The following is a 25,071-nucleotide window of genomic DNA, read 5'->3' as shown; positions in this document are numbered from 1 at the left end:
TTGCATGTTTTGTCATTTTGTATTATATGCCCTATTCTATTACTTAAGCTTGCATGGACTTGTGTTTGTAGGTATGGTCTTAGAAAAGTCATTCGGTTTGATAACCTAAATTTCTAGGTTATACTAATTTTTCACCCATCAAGGCCTTTGTCATCTACTATGATACATTTTACATTTTACATTTTTTAAGTAACATTCTTACTTGTGAACGATCAACCAAATATGAATTTATGAATCTATGTATTAAGTCCCTTTATTTAAATGTTTTAAATGTCTAACACCAAAGTGGAAATATCTTAAAATTTAGTATGGTGGAGAGAGGCTATGGCTCCATTAGATGAATATAGTGAGTTGTATGATGTCGATGGTAACTTGATTAGTGATGATATTGGACAAGGATTAACCTTACTTGAATTAGAAAAGTTTTTCGTTTGATCACTCTTTTTATATGTCTTGTCACGATAGAAGAAAAGTATTCTTTATGGATATGAGGTTAAAGTTTTCTCTCTCAAATCCTTAAAAAGAAAGTGGAAGATTGAAGTCTTAAACTCTTGAGGGCGCTTATATGGGTTTCTTTGTGGGCTTGAGTGATTTGAATATAACTTAAGTTTGGGTTACTTAATCTAGGCCACTTAGGTCTTAACTAATTAAGTATACTTATTGAGCTCAAATTGATTAATTAGTTTTAGTTTAAAAATATCATTCATATGATCCAATGTGACCTTCATTTTTATCAAAATGCCCTTATGCACACATATGAATTAGAAACTTTAAAACACTCTTAAAACAAAACCATCATGAATATGAAGCTTGAACAGGGACTATTAAGAACTATAAGAGGATACCAACTCTCTCAAAAACCAATTTTGAAGTTGACTTAATATCCCACCATAGAAAGTCAACCACAATCTAATATCTTGTGTACTATAATGAAATAAAACTCAGGTATATAACCTATTACCTATTGCATGCAAATTCCCCATGAACTAATATTCGTAATCTATTAAGATATATGTTACCAACTTCTTAAGGTTACCTTTCTAATAATTGAGTTACATATCCTCCTATTATGTGATTAATTAACATACTTTAACTCATAAATAACATATATCAAATTCCACTTAAGAAATTACTATAGTTACAAATTTCATAATCACGTATTTTTAAAATTACTTAACTTGACACATTATTTCAATCCCATGAGATATTATGATATCTTTATTAAAACTATTTATTGTCATCAACCTCCATCAACGGTGACCTAATTTGTAGGGAATATATGATTAATTCATGGTTCACCTATATGTCAAAGTCTTTTAGTAATTTTGGTACAAACTTAATATCTCCTTAAGATTAAAAGTTTATGTAGTATAGTAGTTTGGTGAATCATAATTATCCGATAACCAATATCATGATTAGTCATAGGTTTTATCAAATGTATAGTTATGCACACTATTGCACTCACCATGAGAACCTCATCCTAATGACCAAGGCTAGCTATTCATCTAATTAGGAGGTAATGCGCTATAATCTTAAATGGATTGTCTCAATCCATGAACTAGCTATAAGTAAATCATTTACTTACAAAAAACTCATGACTTGGATATTCTATGTAACTCTTAATGCACATAAGTCATGGACAATGTAAGAGATATCATACAAAAATGCTCAACATATATCATGCATAGATGAGTTAGTGAAAGGATAATTGAAATAATCCATTTATTATTACATCATGTCGTGTTTTTTTTCAGAGTTTTATCCCAACAATGCACATACTTATGAGACTCTCTTCTCAACCACTTGTACTAGTTGGACTTAGGCATAGATGAGATTCTCTTCATCTATTCTATCAAACTAAATTCCCATGGAATGGCTTCTAGAAGTAAAACATGGAGGAACCTTTTCAAAAACTTTATCTTAACTATTCTTCAGTGAAGTTAGGTATTTTTTTTCTTTTATTCATTTTCTTTTAGACTATTTAATATATTTTATTGGTCTTTATTTCAAGTTATGTTTCTTTGGAAAGCTTGAGTAAATAGGAACATCAAGTTGAATGGCTTCCTAATGATGGTGTTGATAAAGTGAATTATAAACTACATATAAACAAAAATGAGATGAATATAAACATGTTGCTGACTAGAAAAAAAAATATAGAGAAATAAAGTTCATCCTTAACATTTTCTACTTGTTTTTATTTATTTATCACATTCCCTGTCTCATTCTTCCACTAATCTAGTTCACTCCTTGTTACTATTGCATAATTAGCAATTCATCCATGTACAACAACTTAAAAAGGATTAGGAAATTATTGTTAGAGAAATAAAAAAACAATAAGGATGATGGAAATAAGCAAAAAGGGACATTTAGGCAAACTAAATGCCAACATACTCTAGCTACCTTTGCCATTTCCTAAGGGCGACCTTCGTACAATTTGTTAATTCCTTTATTCAGTAATCATATCAACATTTTTTAACATGTCCTATGGGACAATTGGTGCAACCATCGATATGAGCAGCTCCTATCTTTATTTTCCTAAGGTAATGGTTAGGTTAGACCTCAAAAACTAAGAATCAATGCAAAAAAAAGCTTTGACTATTTCTTCCAATGAGGAGCCAATTACCAAATGTCGATTTGGTTTAAATTATACGCTTCTCCTAATGACTCAAGATAAACTCATTTGCAAAATTCTCAATGGTAGTTCTAAATTTGTATATATGTCTTCCACTCCATTTATTCATTTCGCATCCTTATTGGATGTCTTAGAAGACAATTTATTAATTTTTTAGCCAATTTATGCTAGCATTTGTCTATTTTGATTATATGTCTTGCCCCTAAATTAGAGAATTACGATGATTATTTCCATTAAGGCACCCACCAAGGAGATATCAGTATCGATGCCAAGGGTTATGGAGGAAATAATGTATTAAAATGTACGATTTGCATTGTTGTAAGTTAAGGTTTGTTTTTGCTTTGTTGTTGATCTAATTCAACAAACAACACTTTTAATTGTTATCGATTGTCCACTTACCAATCCTCTATCTGGGTCTGGAGATCTTAGAGCCATTGTTTTAACATCGAATGAGGCCTCAATTATTAGAGATGGTTATGATGGTGCTACAAAATTGTGAGGGTATGGATTTCATGTTTTGGTTCTCGCAAATGATGTTAGTTGTTGGTACTTACTATTTTTTATAGTATTTTTTTGGTCTTTAGTACTCTTTGACCTCACCTATCTTAACCTATAACTATTTATAATCTATCATTCTCTAAAGACAATCATGTGACGCTTTGATAACCGTACTACAAAACTCAACTTTTTCAACATTCGACCACATATTATCAGGGTCATCATATTGTCAACATGAGAAAATTTATTTTGCATGAACTCTTTTTATATCTGACTAGGTATTAATAAATATTACCATTAAGAAATCTTATATTATTTGCTTATACAATTTGCATTTGGAAAAATACCATGCTACACTACATCCGTTAACAAGAAAAAAAAATACAAGTGATATGTCTTTTTTCAATCTTTAGGCCCATCATTGTTGCCTTGGTTTTTCCTTTAATTGTTTTTACTATGAATTATTATAAGATTGGAAATGCAAACAAAGGGAGATAAAAGTAGGGAATATGTCTTTTTCAATTGCATCGATTTCACTAGAATTATGAGTAAAAGAGGATGACTCATAGTGTTGCCTATTAGGGGTAAAATATAGGGTAAAAGAGGAGGCCCAAATGCTCGGTGGTAGTTCAATAAATAAACTATCATTTATTTTTATTTTTAAAATAAATTATAATTATAATTATAAAAGTGCTTAAACTATATACACCGACACTATCAATATGGTTAAAAAATAAAATCTTAAATCATACTATCATTTACATGCATGATTCACATCAGAAAAATGTTATGCTTGGTTCATCAATCAATAAAAAAGTGATTATTTTTGTTTTTTTTCAATTTTTAGGCTTTAATGATTATCAAAGTGTATTTCTTGCAATAGGTACAACCAAAATAGTATCAATAAAGTGTTGTCATGTGTACAACTTCATGTCTTATTACTTGTACATCAATTTTATTTATTTGTACTCTTAGAGTCTTAGACCATAATATCATTTATATGCATGGGTCTTAAATCATACCATCATTCACATGCATGATTCGCATTGAAAAAATGCTATGCTTGGTACATCAATCAATAAAAAAAATGATTGTTTTATTTTTTATTTTTTTTATTTTCCATTTTTAGACTTTAATGATTATCAAAGTGTGTTTTTTTCAACAGGTACAAGCAAAATAGTATCAATAAAGCGTTGTCATGTGTATAATTTCATGTCTTATCACTTGTACATCAATTTATTTATTTGTACTCTCAAAATCTTAGACTATAATATCATTTATATGCATGAGTCTTGTTGGAAAAAATATTATGCTTAGTACATCCAATAATTCAAAATATATTTCATCCTATCCCATTAAAAAAACTAAATAGGGTGGGACCGTGTAGGTATGATAAATTTTCATATCCATCTTACCCATTTATTATTATTTTTTAATTTGTAATTATTTTTAATTACATTAAAATAAATATGTTTTATAAATAATTTAAACCTTATAATTTTTTTATAACTTATTTTAAAAGTATTTTATTTATTATATATATATATATATTAAAATAAGAAAATATATATTAAATTATTTTATTTTTTGAAATTAAATTTATATATAATTGGGTAGGCGAAACGAGATAATATCCAAACTTGCCTCAAATCAATTTTGAGTTTTTAAAAAAATCTCAAACATTTTCCAAACCCGTCTATTTAAATTTTAAATTCGTGTCATTGGGGATCAGATAGGTATCTCAAAAAACTCACACTTTTACCTTTCCTATGGTTCATCAATCAATAAAAAAATGATTGCTTCTTTTTTTCAATTTTTAGACTTTACTGTTTAAGATTATAAAATCGAAGTATACATATGTATAAAAAAACTTACTATCATTGTTATGTGTCCATTAATTTCGTTTATTCGTACTCTTATACATTGATTTTATATATTTATAACCCTATATTTCATTATATACATTCAACTATAAGAATTTTAAATTGGATGCAACTGGAAAAAATTACTCACCATGGTATTAATACAAGAAATAAACTAGCATTTATTCTGGATTTGAAAATATTATTTTTAATATTTATTACAATTACCCATAAAATATGCTTAAACTAAGAGTTTGAGTCGCTTTAATTTTATTTAAAAGATGAAAGGCAATAACAAAAAGATGGTATAAAAATCACAACCAATAACAAAATCTCGCCCAATCCCATTTAACATCTCATATAGGAAAGCCATTTAAATGAATTTGGTACATTTTAAATTTTGAAATTTAAAATTTTCCTATATATTTGTTTTTATCATGATCCAAACTAAGAAAAAAAAACGAGAAAAAGAAAGAAGTGGGGGAAGGTTAGAAGTTAAGAACTTAGAAGCAGTATAAAATAATAATCTAGGGGAGCTGGAGAACGCGCCCTTTACCGACAAGGAGCCCTAGGCTGGTTAGGTGTAGGGCCTGGTGGCGTTACCGCAAATACAGTGGGAAAACGAGGTCATCATACCAAAGCTGTCCCTATATGCAATCGTTGTAGTTAACGGCCGGACACTAGTCGGGCCTCTGGAGACTCTGGATACTCGCACATCACAGACAACTGTCTCGGAGGTCTAAGTACCCCTCTGTCCCGAACATCGTTCCCTCCCTCGCTCTCTCCCTCTAACTCTCCACTTCGTCTTTCTACTCTTTCTATGTCGACTGATTGTCGAAGCCCTTGAATGTAAGTTTGCAATCCCTAATTTTTTGTTTTTTTTTTTTTTTAAATAAAAAAATCTAATGGTGCATCATTTTAGGTCGATTCGATTTCATTTGTTTGAAAATCCCTAATTTTTTTTTCTATAAATGGAATGTTTGTTGCTAGGACTGAGGTTTTGAGGTGTTAATGGTTATTCGTTAGGGTTTTGGATTGAATAGTTTGGTTTTAATGGAGTAGCTACTGTAGTTAGGGTTTTGGACTTGGTACTATTAGGGGCATTTGCGTGGTTTAAATTTATTTATTTTTTTAAGTGGATGTTTTGCTATACTGTATTATTATTGTGATTCTATGAGCGAGTATTTGAACAGTTGAGTTGGAGTTGGTGGTATTATTTGGAAATTCTGATTTATATGCTCTGGTAGATAGGAAAGGAAATGGGAGCTTTGAATTTCGTAACTGGTTAATGTCAGAGCGGTTGTTGGTTGGTTCCAAAAAATTGTTTCTCCTGCAGTTCTTCTGCAGCCAAGCAGGGAATTAAGGATTTGCTATTCCATTATATGGTGAACGGTGTTTGTCTTTTGTCTATAAATTGCACTGAGGCAAGGCATTAGCCTATGGTGCTCATCTTGTTTATTTGCTTAAATTTGAAATTCTCTATTTTTCTTGTGCAAGCATGGTTTAATTGTAAATGTTGGATAATGAGGGTTTTCATTTTTGTGATTATTTTGACACAGGCATCTGATCTTATAGCTTTTTTCAAATGGCATGGACGGAGAAAGAGGTTGGTAATGGGAGAGACAGGGAACCAGTTGGAGGTAATGGCTTCTCGAAAGTTTCTCAGACTTCTTCTAGTACTAGTTCTACCTCACCTGGATGCTTACCAAAGAAGTTTGAAGGGAAGGATGCACTTTCTTATGCCAACATTCTTCGCTCAAGGAACAAGTTTGCTGATGCTCTTGCTATGTATGAAAATATACTTGAAAAAGATAATGGAAATGTTGAAGCTCACATTGGCAAAGGGATATGCCTACAAATGCAAAATATGGGAAGGCTTGCTTTTGAAAGTTTCTCTGAAGCAATTAGGCAGGACCCACAAAATTTGTGTGCCCTCACTCATTTAGGCATTTTGTACAAAGATGAGGGTCGCCTGTTGGAGGCTGCTGAGGTAGATGCATAACCATAATTTAATATTGTTTTATTTTTAGTTGTATAATAATGGTTTTTTTCTTCTTCTGATGTTCTTTTTTTGGTTGGGAAGTTTTGCAAGGGGGGTAGTGGGGGTTGCATTACTTATGTAACATGCAACATATTTTGACTTTTCTTGTTTGTTACTCTGCCATAGCATGTTATGTGGTATATCACTAAAGGCAGATATATGCTGGGGCACCTCCATAATTTTTCTCACATGGATACGATTGGTCTTTGATTTTGATGCTTCACAGAACATATTCTTATGTCCTTAGGTTCATTGACATTCCTTCCCTTCTCTTGGTTCTGTTCCAGCTTATGGAGAGATAGGTTTAAAATGTAAAATTTTGTGTTCCACATTAGCAACACATTGCTTCTAGTAATTATTTACATGAGACACCTTTATGTTCTGATATTGTGAAGGATGAAACTAGGTCCAAATTTAAACCATTCAGATTGAAGTTTACTTAGCAATGACCATTGTTATGGGTCAGGCTGAGGCATATTTGGTCTGGCAAAGGATGAATTTATCAGGGCTAGAGTGACTTCAGAAAAGTCCATGTTGTACTTATAGTTGTCACCATTGACACCACAATCTGGAATATGGATAACAAACAAATACACAAGCAGAAGGCATAACATAAGTGTCCTATGACATACCCACTGAAGCAGAAGGGTACTCAGAGCCTGACTTTATACCCAAGCCATTTTATACCTTGCAAATGATGCTTCACTTATTTCGACCTTATGCTTGAGACATGGGGTCACTTGGTGGCTGGATGAGATATGGTTGTGAGGAGAATTATGTGGAGAGTGACAGAATTTTGATCCTTTAAGGCAAGTCAGAAACAAAGAAATAGAAGGATTTTCGTGGGTAAGGAAAAAGGACCTGAGAATTTGGTTTGCACTATTGTTGATGATGTTGCTTCTTGCTTTTCATTCCTATGTCAACTAGGGTGGATTCATATTAATAACTTTCATAAGGATTGGAGAACATTGTGTGCCTTTTTATTTTTTAGTGGCATGTACTATGGGTGTCTTCTGTGATGGGTTGGATCATTTTCTTTGGTTTATTCCGTTGTTTTCTTTATTTTTTTTCGTACAAGAAGTGTGATACAGAAATGGCAAATGACAGTTCTTTTCTTGGTTTCCTTGATGTGTGTATTCTTTTACGTGCTATATTTTGATGTTCTTTGATGTATTCACTGCTAGTAGCTCTCCCAACCCCAAAGAAAGAAAGAAATTCTTCGCTTGTTTGCAAGTTTTTATATTTGATATTTATTACTCACACGATCATAATACTAATTTTTGTGATGCAGTCATATGATAAAGCTCTGAGAATAGACTCTTCATACAAGCCAGCTGCTGAATGCTTAGCAATTGTTTTAACAGATCTTGGAACCAGCTTAAAGCTTGCTGGCAACACTCAGGAGGGAATTCAGAAGTATTATGAAGCTCTTAAAATAGATCCACATTATGCTGTAATTTCATGTTTCTTCTTATTTCCACTCTCTTATGCTGCCTGCCTTTATTTCCATTACTTCTCTGTATTTCATACAGTTTTGGGATCTGATGCATTGAGTTTGTGCATGCAGCCGGCATATTACAACCTTGGTGTTGTTTATTCTGAAATGATGCAATATGACACGGCTCTTAGTTGCTACGAGAAGGCTGCACTAGAGAGGCCTATGTATGCTGAAGCATATTGCAACATGGGTGTCATCTTTAAGAACCGTGGCGACTTGGAATCCGCTATCACTTGTTATGAAAGGTAGTCTGATAGTCAGTTGCCTATACTCTATACTTTTGGTCATTGCGTGTATTCGATGGATTTGGTTGATAGCTTTAACTCAATTGACAATGTGGTGGTTGATTGCTGTGCTTTCTCAGGTGTCTGGCTGTGTCTCCAAACTTTGAGATTGCTAAGAATAATATGGCAATAGCCTTGACAGATTTAGGCACGAAGGTGGTTTATCATCTTTTTGTTAGCACCTGAACTTTATTTTCTAATTAAATTAAAATTGCATCAAAAGGTGCAGTTCTGTAATATGCTGAAGTTTTACTTTCCCTCTGTATTTCATTTTTGACTCAATTATGTGACTCCTGTCAGAATCACGATTAGTAATTGAATCCTAATTTCATATCTTGTTCAAAGGGATAGAATAACCTAGGCATCCAGAATATCACATGAGTTTGTTGGTATGTGTGAACAAGTAAAAAATGTTTGTTATCAAAGCCAACAAGATTTCCATCCATTATATAAATGATCTAACTTGATCATTTGAACCTTTTAGAATCTTAAATTGTTATGCTCAAAGCTTAGGGAAATGTTCTTCATGGATCTGAGTAAGCAAATTGAGAGGAAGTGCTAAGTTTTCTCATTCGCTGTGGGTTGCCCCTAGTGGAAGAGACAGATATGAGATTTTGGAAGTTCTAGAAATATAAATGATGCATTTTTTTGATAGGCAAATAATGGTACTATTAAAAAGAGTGCCTAAAAGTAGGGCACATTTTTTTTTTTTTTTTAAATTTTTGTTTAAATGATGTCCTTACTGCCTACAAAAAAAAATAAGGAAAAGGGAAAAACATTATTCATCTTTCCGAACTTCCAAAATAAAATAATATTACTCTAAAGTTTCTTTTGTAGGATTGCATATTGTGGTTCAATTAAAGGTACTGGCTTAATCTGGACTTATAACTTGGCGAGTAACTTGTTCTTCTTACCCCTTTTTCCATGAACGATTGCTCAGCCCTAAGATAAATATATTAGAGGTTTGATGTGGACGTAATCAGCCTTCTGTATGTTGTTATTTTAACATTTGCCTTTATAATTTGATACCTTTGATGTATTCCCTGTTTTAGCTATGATGTTGAGTTCCCTTGGGGTGGGTTGAGGTCAATTCCTTTTTAGTTCAAAGGCTATGTATTCTTGGGGAACTGCTAATGGCCTCATCTCTCTGAACCAAGAATATTAAAGATATCAATTAGGGCAGTCAACAAGGTTGTTCTTTGCCATAGTTGAGAGTGCTTATATATCGGGTTTTGAATAGTAAAAAGTTGAAGTTCCTCGATTACTGTGTCATAATTGTCCACTGAACTATATTTATTCACCTACTTTCTTTTGTGTTAATAAAGGTGGTGATCGGTAAAAACTTAGTACTTAATATTGAATGATTTATGATAACTTCAAGTTAAATTATGCTTAAGATGTTAACTTAAAACTTATTATTTAATTTTACTTTTGAGTGTTAAGGTGGTTTGGTAAATCTCACTTCAATTTTTTTTCTAGACTATTAGATTGACATAATTACCCTCACGAATATTGAGTGATGAGGTTGTGAGAAAGAAAAATAGAGGGAAGAAACATAAACAAATAAGGCAAATCCTATCAAAAAAAAAAAGAAGGTTACTAAACATCCTTAATGTGCCAAATGACTTAAATTAATTCATTAAGTCATATCAGGTTATTAAGTTAGTTTATCAAATGCCCTCAAAACTGTGTGAAGATTTATCACTTCCAACACTAGTTTAAAGAAATCACTTCGTTCTGATTTTCTAATTACAAGATTGCTTAATTTTTCTATTTCTTATTTTGGATTTGGTGATAATTCCATATAGGTTAAATTGGAAGGAGACATCAACCAAGGTGTGGCATATTACAAGAAGGCTCTGTATTATAATTGGCATTATGCTGATGCTATGTACAATCTTGGGGTTGCTTATGGTGAAATGCTGAAGTTTGACATGGTAAGTGGTTCATAGAGGGAAACTATATGCTCTCCTTCTCTCACTCTCTACCTCCTCCCTTCATAGTATTCCTCCATCAGATTCATTGCTTTACTTGAGAAGGTAATTTGGGAGTTTTATTTATTTATTTATTTATATTCATGCAGGCAATTGTGTTTTATGAACTCGCATTTCACTTTAATCCTCATTGTGCGGAGGCATGCAACAATTTAGGTGTAATTTACAAAGACCGAGACAACCTTGATAAGGCTGTGGAGTGCTATCAGGCAAAATTCAATGCTTGTGGAAAATTTTAAGTTTCTGTCTGTAGAGTGCATGGCATTATTATTACCATTTAGTATTTATTCTTTGCAGTTGGCTTTATCGATCAAACCAAACTTCTCCCAATCGCTGAACAATCTGGGTGTTGTCTACACTGTCCAGGTTCAGTATCTATTTGTACTTTCAATAGATGTTTAATTGATTTTCTGTCTGAGATAGTTGTTGTTTGCATTCTTTAATGTTTACAGGGTAAGATGGATGCTGCAGCCAGCATGATTGAGAAAGCTATTGTTGCAAATCCTACATATGCAGAAGCATATAATAATTTAGGTCTTTCTCTTTCTATTGATATGTTTTGGTTGGATTTTCAATCTCTTACCAAGTCTTCCTGTGATTGGAGGATTCCCTAATAGTTAATGCATGGCTTGGATAGGTTAATTTAATGAGAACAGGTGCCAGTTTCCAACACAGATATACTGCTGATATGACAACTCTAGACAAGTTAATTGCAACTCAGGTGGCAATGTCCAATATGTTGTTCACCATACATGGTTGTGTAATGTACTGGATAAGATAATTTGAAAAGTAGGAGTGTCTAGGGACTAGGAAGCTGTTTAAACACCTTGCTGGAAAGCAGTAGCTTTTAGTTAATTAGCTTTAGGTTGTTACAGACAAAGATCAGTGATAATTGACACATATTGGTTAATTTCCATCTTTATTTTTTGGTGATTCTTGAAGAATTCAGAAACTGCACCCTTCTTACTGAAAGTAGATTGTAGCCTTCCTCAGGTGGGCTTTTGAGCTTCTAACCTTTTAGTGTGAGTTGCACTGGAAGAAGTTGAATACACCTGGACTAAGAGGCCATGGTTAATTATAATTGTTTGATATTTTCCTATGCTGTTGGCTATATGCTTTTAAATTTAGGACTCCAATGGAGAGGTTTAGGTCTGTTAAATCTTTTTATAGAAGTAACAACTTCTGCTTGTTTTGAATTCCGAATGAATGTTGGTTGAAGTTTGCAAGAATTATTTTGTCCTTAGGTTTTAGTTTATTAGGATTCAATATCCTTATATATATAGACACACAGACATTCTTAATTGCCTATAAAAAAGAAAGAAAGAAAGAAACAACGAAAGGAAAAGGCCCCCTATCCCCTATACATGCATGCACACACATTCTTATCTGCCGGTCACCAAAAAAAAAAAAAAGAGACCCTTATGCTTTTGGAATTATTCTGGTTCTCAGTTGTATTTAATATTTCATGTTTTTTGCTTTCAACTTGGCTTTGGAAGCTGGAACTGCATTATATACTTTTAATGCTGAATTCTACTATTTTAGGATAAGTTTATCTGTTGTTGTGGTTTAAGGTACTTTATTACTTCGATGTTTTATTTTGTTCATTTTATTTCCATAGAGAATAAAGTTGTCTTTTTGTATCCTTGTTTTTGTTATCAATTTGTTTATTGAAATCCTTCATGTGTAGGGGTTCTTTACAGAGATGCTGGCAATATATCCATGGCCATTGAAGCATATGAGCAATGCCTTAAGATAGATCCTGATTCTCGCAATGCAGGCCAGGTAAGGTTACTCTTTTATACACTCTCAAGTGGATGTTAAATTTCTCAAATTTATCTTTGGAAATAACATAAAATAAAAATTGAATTGTGTGTTGAAATTTTTCTGTGAGATTTAAGAGTAACTTGTTTTAGAAGATCTGTAGAAGCTCCTATAAGTGAATTGCGTGCTATTAGGTTCTGATACTGATTCTCTTTTGGGTAATGGTATCCTGTTTCTGTTTCTCAACAAGAACTAGTTGATTTTCATTCCTCCCTAACTTTCTTAATCTCCATGTTTGTTGAACTTTGTTTTCATCATAATCCTTGCTGGAACTGAAAAAAAACCTGACAGTCACATCTTCCTCAAGTCTATTTTTCACATTTATTTTGTTGTAGGTTTCTTTGGCTCAATGTCAGGTAATCTTAGCAGATTTTTTTGGTGCCTTCATCACTCATTTTCACTACTCCTACTGTGGTGGGGATAACTTGGATTCCATATTTCAAGTTGGCTGCACCACCTCTTTCCTTGCTCAATTTCTTCTTCCCTTCCTGAGGGCTCTCCCTTCCCTCAACTGTATGTTAATGGAAGACCAGCTATAAAGGTTACTAAGGATTGATAGCCCCAATTTGTTTAATATTTGTTCATGTGTAAGTGAATTAACAGTTTAGATTTTGAATTGGGTGCCCACTTTCTTTTCTAATTACCTGGGATGCATAAGTGAAGGATTTGCAAAGGAAAACGTGATGGAACTTGTGATGGTCAGTAAGTTGATCTGACTCCATTTTCCATATGTTGAGTTAACTGGTCATAACTTAGGCTTAGGTTCTAAAATCTAGGTTGGGGGGGCCTGGCTTGGCTATAAGGTGTAAAAGGAAGTAAGGATTCTGGATTCAACTCCTTAATTCTTTTTGTGGCTACATTTCTCTTGGAGGAAAATGTTCTTGAAAAAATATGTCTTCAACTCTTTATTTGGTTCTCTATCCTAGTAGTCTCAGAATTTCCTCCAAGAAATTTTGTGTTTGCCACTTGCCCAAATAATTTTTTGTTGAATGTTGATATCAATTTTTAATTCTTTAGCTATTGTCAAACATCAAAGCCTCTCTCTCTCTCTCTCTCTCCCTTTCTCTCCTTCTCTCTCTGTATATGCAGGGACTGTTTGTAGGTAGCTTCTCTCAAATTGGAAACTTTTGTCAGATATGTTATTTATCAAATAACAGTGTTTTATAGTTCTTACTATTTGAAATGGGCCATACTTTCAAATTTGAAAATGAAATCAGGAATAAAAAAACGTTCATTCACAACTGATATCAGTGATTTTGTACATCTTGACACATGCCTGTTTGTTGAATGTTTATTTAAAATATATTCACTACATTTCATGGTTGTGTTGTCTCTTATTTCTATTTTTTGACAATTTGTGCAGAATCGGTTGCTTGCAATGAATTACATAAACGAGGGAAATGATGATAAACTTTTTGAGGCTCACAGGTTTCAGTTCAATCATATCTACTTGGCATGTTTAATTTTGCAATAGGATTTTTATAATATGCTAACTATCAAGTAAAATAGAAACATTACTAAGAACTCGAAAGTGTGTTAGTCAATAGAAGGCTGTTCATTTTATTTCTGCACCCCACATCGCCATAAAGAATCTTGTCATTCTTTTGTGCACAGTTCCCCTCATTTACGTAGTTTAATACCATCTAAGTTTCTTTTATCTTTTGTTGTTTGTTCTGCATGGCTTCTTTGTGGTTCAACATGAACTCTTAATCCTTGATAACAGACTGTCTGCTTGCTCTTAGAGTTTATCCCCTGTTTGTCAGATTAATATTTTTGCAAAGCTCATGCTGTCAAATTGTATAATCCATTCATGCCTGGGAATAGGTCTAAGCCACAGCATCCCATAATATCTCATTTCTCTTCAGCATTTGCATATGAACTGCTAATCATGTTATAAAAATCAAGTTCTCAACTTCCTATTCCTTATATGTAGGGCCATTCAAGTGAAGTTATTTGATTATAGCTGAACTTGATGCAGAATTGTTAAATTTCCATCAGTATGGAAGTTCTTTTACTTGTTGAATGTGGTTAAAGGGTCAAGAATCACTAAAAAAGAAATGAAAACTTTGGCATCACACCAAAGTTTATAGGCAATCATACCTAGAGTTCCTGAGTGATCTTACTTATGATAAAGACGACCAATCCTTCAAAGAAGCTTGATAGCTAATAAAAACTCTCATTAAATTCTGATAATGAATTTGAAGGCCCATATAGGTTTTGGTAAACTTGTAGAACTTCTCTATAAAACCAAGAATCTCTTTCCTAGTAGAAATATGGCTCATTTCCTATCAACTTAGAAGCTAAAACAAATAGACCATAACTACTAAAAAACTCCTTATCAAATAAAAAGGCTCTAAGTTTCTAGCTAAACTATGGGCCAATGGTCTAAACCCATTGTTACCTTTAATAAATTATTCTTCCCTCTTGTCAAAAGGGCCTTTCCTTTTCTGTTCCCCGTATATTCTGTGGTTTGGAAAAACTGTTGACTCTGGCAAGTAAAATGAATAATACCTCTGATAAAGTTGCAATTTATAAATTGACTCTAGGCTGTAATCCAGTGCAATCAGAAAAACTGGATAGCATGACCAACCTTTCATTGAAATTATCTTTTGTCATACAAGTTGTTTTCTGTCCATCTTTGGGCCTCACGCTAACTTGGTGATTACCACTCTTTAAATCAATTTTCAAGGTTGCCATTATGTCAAGTATGTCATCAAGTCATGGTATCATAAACTTGTATCTAACCATAATCTTATTTATCACATGACTATCAACATACATACAACAGATACCCAGGAGGAAAGCTGGTCGGAAAATGAGATAAAGCTTTCAAGAATAAACCTTTTCAAATTCAACCTCTTAACTTCTCTGATTAAGCTCCATATGCCCTAATGAATTCATACAATATGCTGGAGGGTCTGGTAATGGAGAACCTGACCGCAAATCAGTGACATGTTAAACACTCAGCACTGTTGGCACATCATTGGGCAAATCATTTGGTGCAACATCTGAAAAGTCAAATATCAATTTTAACATGTCTGAGGGTAGGTCCATGTATCAACAAAAGAGGAAGACGGTGTGGCAAGTGGGACCGTTATGCTTGTTTTGGGTCATTTGGAAGGTAAGGAATAAAATTGCCTTTGAAGATAGTTTGTTGTCTATCCAAAGGTTGAAAGCTTCTTTTGTGTATTTACTTTGGTCGGAGACCAAATTGTGGATAAAAGGTGGTCCTTCGACCTTAATAGATTTTATAGATTGGGTGGGTTCACAATGAGGGAGAAGATTTTGTGTTTTTCCTTGTTGTTTCGGGTCCAACTGTAAGGGGGTGAGTGTCTCTATACTGTACTTCTGTGGGTCGCTATTTTAGCGCCTCTTCGCAATTCAATTCTTTTGTTTATTGATCAAAAAAAAAAAAAGCAAGAGAAATTAATAAAGGGAAACATCAATAGTGCACTCCAAAGTACACAAAAAGTATACAACGGACATCAAAAGGCACCATCAAATGAATGGAAGAGCAACCAAAAACACCCCTTTTTTGATAAGGGCCCAACTAGTCAACAACATCTACTAAAGGTGAAGGACCAAAATCTATAAACAACTTAAACCATGCCTAGAGTCAACCCTTGAAAAGAATACTCCGCATTTTCAACTGATCTACTATTCCTTTCATTTCAAACTATCCAAAGATGCATAATGGAGCAGCACGCCACACCTTTTTATGTATTTTTACCCACAAAAGAGTCATGCCATCCTAATAGCGGCTCTTTGACTGATTAGGGTAGCACCCAAGACACGCTAAATGGGCTAAATGGGAAAACAATAAATGTCACAAAATCCTTTTATTGATGCACTAAATAAGGGTGTGATCAATGGATTCTTCCTTTAAATTACAAAGGAAACATTTGTTTGCCAAAGACCACCACCCTCTCCTCTATAAATGATCCAAGGTTAAAACCTTTCCCCATGTAGCCTCCCAAGTGAAAAAACCCACCTTCGGTAGCACCCAAGAGTTTCAAATAACACATGTCGGAAAATATATTGAATTTCCCAATTCCAAAGCCAAGTAGAGGGCTTTAACAAAAAACTTGTCATTCTTTGACTTTGTCTAGGTCACCCCATCTTCCTCTTCCCTATACACGCTACTCCCTTGCAGTTTAAAAAAGAAGCACTCCACAATTTCCACTTGCCAATCATTGAGAAGCCTAGAGAAGAGAGGGGTCCAACAACCCCTTTCATCGAATAGGTTCCAAACATCCGCCATCTACACCTCTTTTGAAACTATAATGGAAAATAAAGAAGTAGGACAAAATGGTTCATCACCACACCATTTGTCCTTCTAAAATCTTAGCCTCCACCCATTACTCATTGAGAAGGCAACTTTACTTGTCAAAAGATCCCAATCCTTCCTAATGGCCTTCCATAACCTTACCCCATATCCTTCTCTCACTTCATGGGAGCACTACCCCCTCCTTCACTAGACTTCCACTTATAACTTGCTTCTAAAAAAGCCCTTCAATCATTCACATAAGGCTTACTCCATTTACAAAGAAGAGCTTTGTTAAGTGCCAAGTGACTCCTAACCCTTAGGCCACTCTTACTTCTGTTTAAACAAACAATAGCTCACCTTACAAATTGTGGTTTTTGCTTGAGGGTCCCTCCTCTCCAAAGGAAATCTCTTTTGAATTTGCTCCAGCCTCAATTTGACTGTCCTTGGAATGCAAAGCAAAAACATAGAATAGATAGGCATACCAGATAAGGTGTTCCAGATCAAGGTAAGCCTTCCATCTTTGGAAATATATTGTCTTGTGCATATAGCAGGTTTTTTGCGAAACCTCTCTCCATCCCATCCCATGCCGCCACAAACTTAAACAAAGCACCCAATGGAAGACCTAAGTAAGAAAATGGGAGCACACCTACCTTGCAACCAAACTCTAGAGCCAACTCTTCTAAGTTCTCCATCCTCCCCACTAGAATTGATTGGCTCTTTTCTAGATTAATTCTCACTCGAAATGACCTTTCTAACCACATAAGCAGTCAACTCAAACAAGTCAATTGGTCATGAGAACGCTCAGTGAAGATTAACATCATCAACATACTAAAAATGAGAAATTTTTGCCCTTGCCCCACCTTTGCTCCTCACTCAATAACCTGACAAGAAACCTTTAATCTTAGCCATCTTGAGAAGGCAATGAGAGCCTCCACAACGATCAAACCTTAAGAGCTTTGAAAAAAGCCTAATGAGGTGCCATTAACAAGAACTCAATACCTTACTGTAGATCTTAGGGTGATCCCTAGGCTGAATCTCTGTTTCTTTTGGCTAGGACAATATGTGTGCCTCTCCCCCCCTCCTCTTCCTACTTCACTTTCATTAAATATTCTCTCACAAATGAGAACCCTCTCACTAAACTAAGACCCAAAAGAGGGAGAAAAAGATTATTTAATATGCAAAACTACAAGCCTTTCACAGCTGCCGAGGAGGAAAAGATTGATGGCTTGAGGCTACAAACCCGGCAGGTATAGGATGGTGACCATGTGCCACGATCAACTACAGTTTACATACATGGTCACCCTATTTGAGGCCATGTGTAGGAGCATGCAGACAGAAGATACTTCTGTAGGTGCTGAACATAGCAGGGAAGAACAAGCTTCATGAACTTTCCACACTCCTTTTTTTGCCTGGTCCTACTTGGATTGTTTAATGGTCTATAGGGTTAACAACTTATAGTAGAAATCAAATCAAACAAGAAACAGTCCCTTATCTAAGAATCGCAAGAAATAAAAATCTCCATTTAGGACTTGAGAAATTCCAAAAAAAAAATTTATATTTGGACAGCTGGGGGTTAGACAGGCAAACACTAGGGTTTGGGACTCCTGCTTTCTGGACATTGTTGACTTTAGCTTTTGTATCAATCAAGTCAGCAGTAGCCAGGCAATGTCACCTCCTCTCTTTGCAAATGCGGTCTGATTTAACTCAAGACACCTTGCCTTCAGTGCTAAGTGTTTGGGAGAAAGGGTATGGAAGAGAATAAGATGCTGAAGAGAAGATAGAAAAAATGTGAGAGGCAATTAAGTTGATCTGCTCCTTACCTATGCCATTCTTCAAAGAAAATGTTCTGTTTTTCTGTTGGCTTCTTTTTTTCCTTTTCCTTTTGTGATAGGGAAATATTTACTATTGGCATTGTATAACAATTAATAAATGCTTAAGTACTTGTTTATTTTACTGCGGTTTCCTTTTATTGCAATTTATCACTTGGATGGGACCAAAAAATTCTTAGCATTTGTAGATATCTCCATCCCCAAAATCACTCTGAAAACCAAATTTTGTATCTCTTTCCAACACAAAGCAAATAATTAGCAATTGTGTAAATACTTCACAGATCACAGAACTTAGTGCTTACCTGATTCAAGAATTCTTGAATCTTAGCTTTTACAACTAGTAAGTGATGACCACTAAAGATGCGATTGAATAATTCTTTCTCATGTCGATCTACTCGAGTAGGGTAGAGCAAGCCCTTTGGCGAAGTAAGGGATACTTTGCCTCCCCTTGGGGAGGGCCCGTATTTTAAGAGTTCCCGCAATCCTGATCACCAAGATAACCAATTGATAGACAGTGTTCAAGATCCAAGTGGTGGGGGATGTCATTTCAACTTGTGTTTCCATATATGATGGCCAGCTTGCACTTCATTTTTTCCATACCTAATATTTTATGTAAATTGTTTATAAAATAAGGACCTTGGTTGAATGACCATAGAATTCAAATTCTATTGTGATTCACTTAGCAAGTGATGCTTCCTTTTTTCTCATCTCATACTGCAGTTCTCCACCTTGGTAGTGCTTAGTAATCTGTGAATTATCAAGATGTATGATACTAGAAAAATTTAAAGCTTTATCTTTAGTAAGGATTAATTTGAGTTGAAATGCGCACTTGCAGAGACTGGGGCAGGCGATTTATGAGGTTATATCCACAGTACACATCATGGGACAATCCAAAAGATCCAGAACGACCCCTTGTTATTGGATATGTATCTCCAGATTATTTTACGCATTCTGTATCATATTTCATTGAAGCACCCCTTGTGAATCATGACTATGCAAATTACAAAGTGGTTGTTTATTCAGCAGTTGTGAAGGTATTGGCTATTTTGAAATATTCAGTCAAAACTGCTCAAGTCACTTATCTCTGTTGCTCTGCAGGTTCATGGGTTCCATTGTTTGTATTTTTATGCTTGCTGTTGAGTGGGATTTCTTTTATATTTACATTTGTATGTTTGGAGGAATTTCTTTTATATAAGCATTCCAATGCCTTTTACAAGGGAAATTGAAAATACTTTATTTTTTTTAATCCGCAAATTCACAAAGGTGATGCTCATTTTGCATCCTGATAATGCATTATTCTTGATTGCATTCTTGACAATAAATTGTGCTTGGTTTTCTGCCTGAGAAGTGCTATAGAAAAATATAATCTCCAAATTTTTTGATTTGTATCTTTCTTTTACGTCTGATTTGGGACAAGAGCTTGAAACCTCCCACATCTCCACCCTAACCCCCTTTCAGTTGGGCCAGGCCTCAGGGGCTAGAACCATCATTTTTTCCGAAGGATTTGATCCTACTTGGAATTATGTGAATAATATTTCAATGCAAATATAGCAAATCATATTACTATTCTTTTCCTCTCTCTTTTTGTGATAAACAAGCAAATCATATTACTACTATGTCTAAGAAGAGAAGCAAAGAAGGTTGGTTCAATTGTGCTCTTGAGACCTTGTAGATGCATAAATTAGGTTTGTTTGGGAGTCTGTTATGTGGCTATGAGCAAGGTTCTTTCAGGAGCAAGTATGTATCAACATCCTACCATTGCAGTAGCTTGAATTATATGCATTTTAATTCAATGAGCCTAATTCAAAGCTTTCAAGTTGATGGAACAGTAAAGGGGTTTCATGTTGCCGTCATGTACAGTTCCTGATTTTCCACTGGTATTTGAACAATATTGTTGCGTGAATTATTTGAAAGTAGTGTGTTTTAATAAGATTTGTTTGACATGAAAATATGATCAATTATGTTTAACCTATGACTCCTGTCACCTGTGATTTACTGAAACAGCATTTCATAGTGAAAAATGGTCCCTATCTGGTTTAGTTATGTCAATGATGGATTAAGAATCATGGACTGTAAATCAATTTTCAAGTAGCCTTTAGTTTAGATGCATGTGTATCCCTGTTGTATTCAGTTGTGGATACTGCCCCCTTTCTCTATGTTCATACTGCCCTCGCCTGTGTGTCACCACCACCACCCTTGCTTAGAAGTCACTGCTGCCACTGCCGCCACTGCCAGTCCTGCATTTGCCAATGCTTTTACACCATCACAACGAATTTCTTTTAGCCCAACAATAGCTTAGTGGTTGCATTATAATTTGTTTTTCTCCATTTTAGTTGCGGGAAACATTGTGCAGCCTTTACCCAAGATTGCTTTGACCACAATTACACTTTTTTCGGTCAAAGAATAGATTTTTCTAATGCCTACTCAAAATGCTGTTCTGACAATTCATTATTAGATGCGTAGATCCATATCGATCAATCTATATTGCTTTTTCATATGATGTTGCAGGCAGATGCAAAAACGATTAGGTTTAGGGACAAAGTTTTAAAAAGGGGTGGGGTATGGAGAGATATATATGGAATTGACGAGAAGAAGGTTGCAAGCATGGTCAGAGAAGATAAGGTTGACATCTTGGTGGAACTCACTGGTCATACTGCTAATAACAAGTTGGGAATGATGGCATGCCGCCCTGCACCTGTTCAGGTATGTTAAAGGTTGCAATCTTTTCTTTTTATCCTGGCTACTTTGTTAAGTTCTTGTCCACTCTATTTTCTGTAATATCACTTTTTGGCTCTTACACCATCTTACTTCATCACAAAAATAAAAAATAATAGAATTCTATCTTTTAATTTTTTTTTCTAACAATCAATTTGTAGTATATTTGTTTCAGAAGCTCCAAATATGGAAATTGTTCTGTAATTTCTAATTGTCATTTTCACTGCTTATTTTGTTTCTTGTTTTTTGTTTTTAAGGCAGTTCTAAAGTTGAGTATGATTATGGTACAAAAGACTCGTGCCTAGTTTTTAGATTTCCTTGTTGGCCTAAATCTTTGAAAACTCAGAAAGAGTAAATGAAAATTTTTAATTTTCCAATTAATGTAGTTACTTAGACTTGCAAAGTAACCCCAAAAAAGGATTTTGAGTTGGATTTTTATTGATAGCATGCAGTGATAAACTTTATGCATGTTTTCATTATGGTATGAATTATTTGATATACTAGATCGGTCTTTCTAGAACTAACTGCTTTTGCTTGGTCTATGATATTATTTTTCCTTGCTTTTATTGTAGGTGACTTGGATAGGCTACCCAAACACAACTGGTTTGCCTACAATTGATTATAGAATCACTGATTCACTTGCAGACCTTCCTGATACGTCGCAGAAGTAGGTTTTAGTTTTACATTTTCATGTTTCGTTAATCGTTTTCCAGTGTAAATTCAATGCAGATTGTATCTTACTAAACTTTATATGGCATTTTAACTAATTGATGCTTTTGTTATATCTTAGGCATGTTGAGGAGTTGGTTCGATTACCGGAATGCTTCCTTTGTTATATGCCTTCCCCTGAGGCCGGGCCTGTTTCTCCAACTCCTGCACTTTCCAATGGCTTTATTACTTTTGGTAGCTTTAATAATCTAGCTAAGGTATGGTTTAGGATGAAGCAAGTTAACGGTTTTAATTATAGTAAAATGGTTCTTCATGGAAACCATTTGCCTCATGATTAGTTGTGATTTTATGATTTTTTTCCTCTTTATTTTGGTCCATTGTCAGATAACACCTAAAGTATTGCAAGTCTGGGCAAGGATATTATGTGCAGTTCCGAACTCTCGACTTGTGGTAAAGTGTAAGCCTTTTTGTTGTGATAGTGTAAGACAGAGATTTCTTTCAACGTTGGAGCAGCTGGGATTGGAATCACTACGTGTTGATCTTTTGCCATTAATTCTTCTCAACCATGATCATATGCAAGCATACGCTCTAATGGACATTAGGTAAAATTTGGGTTGCATTCCTTCCATAGAGATGTTGTACATTGAAAATTTTGAGTTGCATTGGTATTACCTCAAAAAACAATTAGAGTGTCCTCTCAAAGTGCAGTAGTCCCAGCTTTGTTTTGTGCTTGTCATGTATTGGCACAGTGCAGCAGCTGGTATGGTTGGAAAAATTATATTTTACAGTCTTACCATTAGGATATTGTATGGTTGATACATACTTCCAGAATTGAGGACCCTTTCTGAAACTTTTAAGGTGTAAATGATATGTGGCTGATGGAATGCTGATAATCACTTGTGGTGTTTGTTTTTATCTCTCTGTAGTTTTAGGGGGTTGATAGTTGAGCTTCTTTTTGTTCTTGTAGGCTCTGATATGCACATCTTATTTACAAGGATATTCCCAAAAAAGATGTGGGAGTCTTTGGGTGTTGCTAATGTTTGTGTTCTCTCTTCTGTGTAGTTTGGATACTTTTCCATATGCGGGAACAACTACGACATGTGAATCTTTGTTCATGGGAGTTCCATGTGTTACTATGGCTGGTTCAGTACACGCACATAATGTTGGCGTGAGTCTTCTCAACAAAGTAGGTGAGGAACTCTTCCCTCATTTTAACTTCGTCACGATTGTAAGTGTTGTTTTTCCTGGTGGGGTAAGGAATACTGTTTGCCTTGTGTGCTTTTTCATGTTCATGAGACATGCTTGATTTGACATTCTATACCAAAAAAAATGCTCTCTATGGATGTACATTACTAAGGAAAGGGGAGCCCTTGATTGAGTCAGAGCTAGGGGCTATGTGGGACTTCTTCCTTGATTTGGTTCTGGTTGGTCTCAGCTAGGTTTTGTTCTGCTGTGCATATAGGGTCTTGGGTTTAGCCTTTTTCCTTTGTACCCTCCTTTGATCAGCTTTTCTTTTTTATTTCTAATAAAAGAAAATTTTCCTGTTTCCTATCCCAATATTATCCATTTGCCATTTGTGTGTTGTACTCTTTTACTGAAATTTCTATTAATATATGACTACTGGGTAATTGCAAAACAGGATTGGGACGCCTGGTTGCAAAAACCGAAGATGAGTATGTCCAATTGGCTCTGCAGTTGGCCTCTGACATTACAGCTCTCTCAAATTTGAGAATGAGTCTCCGGGATTTAATGTCCAAGTCCCCTGTCTGCGATGGACCAAACTTCGCCCTTGCTTTGGAGTCAACATACCGGAGCATGTGGCGCAGGTACTGTAAAGGTGATGTGCCATCCTTGAGGCGGATGGAGATCCTGCAGCAGGAGGAGAACTCTGAAGAACCTGCTGTTAAATTGCCTGAGCCAACAAAGATCACAAACTCAAGAGATGATTCTTCTGGATCTATCAAGACAAATGGATTAAATCAGGTCCCGTCATCAATGTTGAAGCACTCAACTAGTGAAGAAAATGGAGTTAGTTGAATCACATGGTGAAGGCAAGTTGAGCTGATCTAGAATACGATCCAATCTTAGTAGGTGCATCCTGAGGCATTTGAAGAAAATGGGGTCATTTTGGGCCATTTCATAGAAATGTCCATTGCCTTTGTCTGGAATTAAGCCCCATCTGGCTTATATTTTACTATATGGCATTTTCTACTGGAATTGAGACCGACGGTAACTATGGTGTCAAACCTGTGGTTACCTTGAACAGGATCTCAACATTTTTTGGGAAAAGAATGCGGACAGGAGTCAGTAGTTGGTATTTATCTTTGTAAGGTGCAAGGATAGCAAATTTGAAGACAAGTGGTATGCTACTGGCTGTTATGACTAGGCAGGTTCATTGCATTTTTTTCCCCGAATCATAGAAATTGGTGTGGCTTGTAAATTATAAAAAGGAGTTTTTTTTGTTCTTTAGAATGGAAAGTGGCAAGTGGGATGGTGGGTCAGGCCACTTGTGGGTGGTATAATGCTCTAAATCCTGCCTCGTGTGTATGAACAACCTCATAGAGTTATGGTGAAATATTGAATATAGAGCAGCTAATTTGTGAGAATGATGTGAATTTTGGATTGAATAACTGCGTTAATTGGAATTGAGTTCCCCCTCACCCCTAGGATTGTCTGAATATTCCCATGGTTGTATTTTATTTTATGTTTGCTCGATCGCTGAACGTGATCTGCGAAGCGGAACTGCAGAACCAAAACTAGCACATAATTGGTCTGAAAATCTGTTAAATGGGGCTAAAATTGGGTTGGCCTGGACATCCATGTGTACATCCATTAGCATCATGTTCGCCCATGGGGATCTTTTTAATAGCCTACTCAAATCAAGGATTGTTGAGCTTCGTCTATGTCAACCTCTTTGATGCATTGCAACGTGGAAAAAGCATGCTTTTGAGAATATCAATG

General features: G+C 34.9%; 1 protein-coding gene across 1 annotated transcript; it reads left to right on the top strand.

The window, feature by feature from the left end:
* The first annotated feature begins 5,536 nt into the window (after positions 1-5,536).
* LOC117920503 (probable UDP-N-acetylglucosamine--peptide N-acetylglucosaminyltransferase SPINDLY) lies at positions 5,537-24,770 on the top strand. The gene is made up of 18 exons (XM_034838080.1): positions 5,537-5,841; positions 6,552-6,982; positions 8,325-8,486; positions 8,601-8,776; positions 8,896-8,971; positions 10,624-10,752; positions 10,899-11,018; positions 11,107-11,175; positions 11,262-11,343; positions 12,497-12,591; positions 13,994-14,058; positions 19,562-19,760; positions 21,235-21,429; positions 22,014-22,108; positions 22,232-22,367; positions 22,495-22,712; positions 23,173-23,300; positions 23,750-24,770. The coding sequence occupies exons 2-18, from the start codon at positions 6,578-6,580 to the stop codon at positions 24,145-24,147; spliced, it is 2,748 nt and encodes a 915-aa protein (XP_034693971.1). The 5' UTR covers positions 5,537-5,841; positions 6,552-6,577; the 3' UTR covers positions 24,148-24,770.
* Positions 24,771-25,071: the final 301 nt, after the last annotated feature.

The sequence above is a fragment of the Vitis riparia genome, chromosome 8, assembly GCF_004353265.1.
Source record: "Vitis riparia cultivar Riparia Gloire de Montpellier isolate 1030 chromosome 8, EGFV_Vit.rip_1.0, whole genome shotgun sequence".
Taxonomy (NCBI): Eukaryota; Viridiplantae; Streptophyta; class Magnoliopsida; order Vitales; family Vitaceae; genus Vitis; species Vitis riparia.
The sequence above is the reverse complement of the archived record's forward strand: the minus strand, read 5'-3'. Positions and strand labels throughout refer to the sequence as shown.

What these genes read in the sequence shown, in the direction of transcription:
- LOC117920503 (XM_034838080.1), top strand. Translation starts at nt 6,578, where the DNA reads ATGGCATGGACGGAGAAAGAGGTTGGTAATGGGAGAGACAGGGAACCA. An exon ending in GCTATCACTTGTTATGAAAG is followed by an intron (nt 8,777 to 8,895) that starts GTAGTCTGATAG and finishes GTGCTTTCTCAG; the next exon opens with GTGTCTGGCTGTGTCTCCAA. An exon ending in GCTTTAATAATCTAGCTAAG is followed by an intron (nt 22,368 to 22,494) that starts GTATGGTTTAGG and finishes GTCCATTGTCAG; the next exon opens with ATAACACCTAAAGTATTGCA.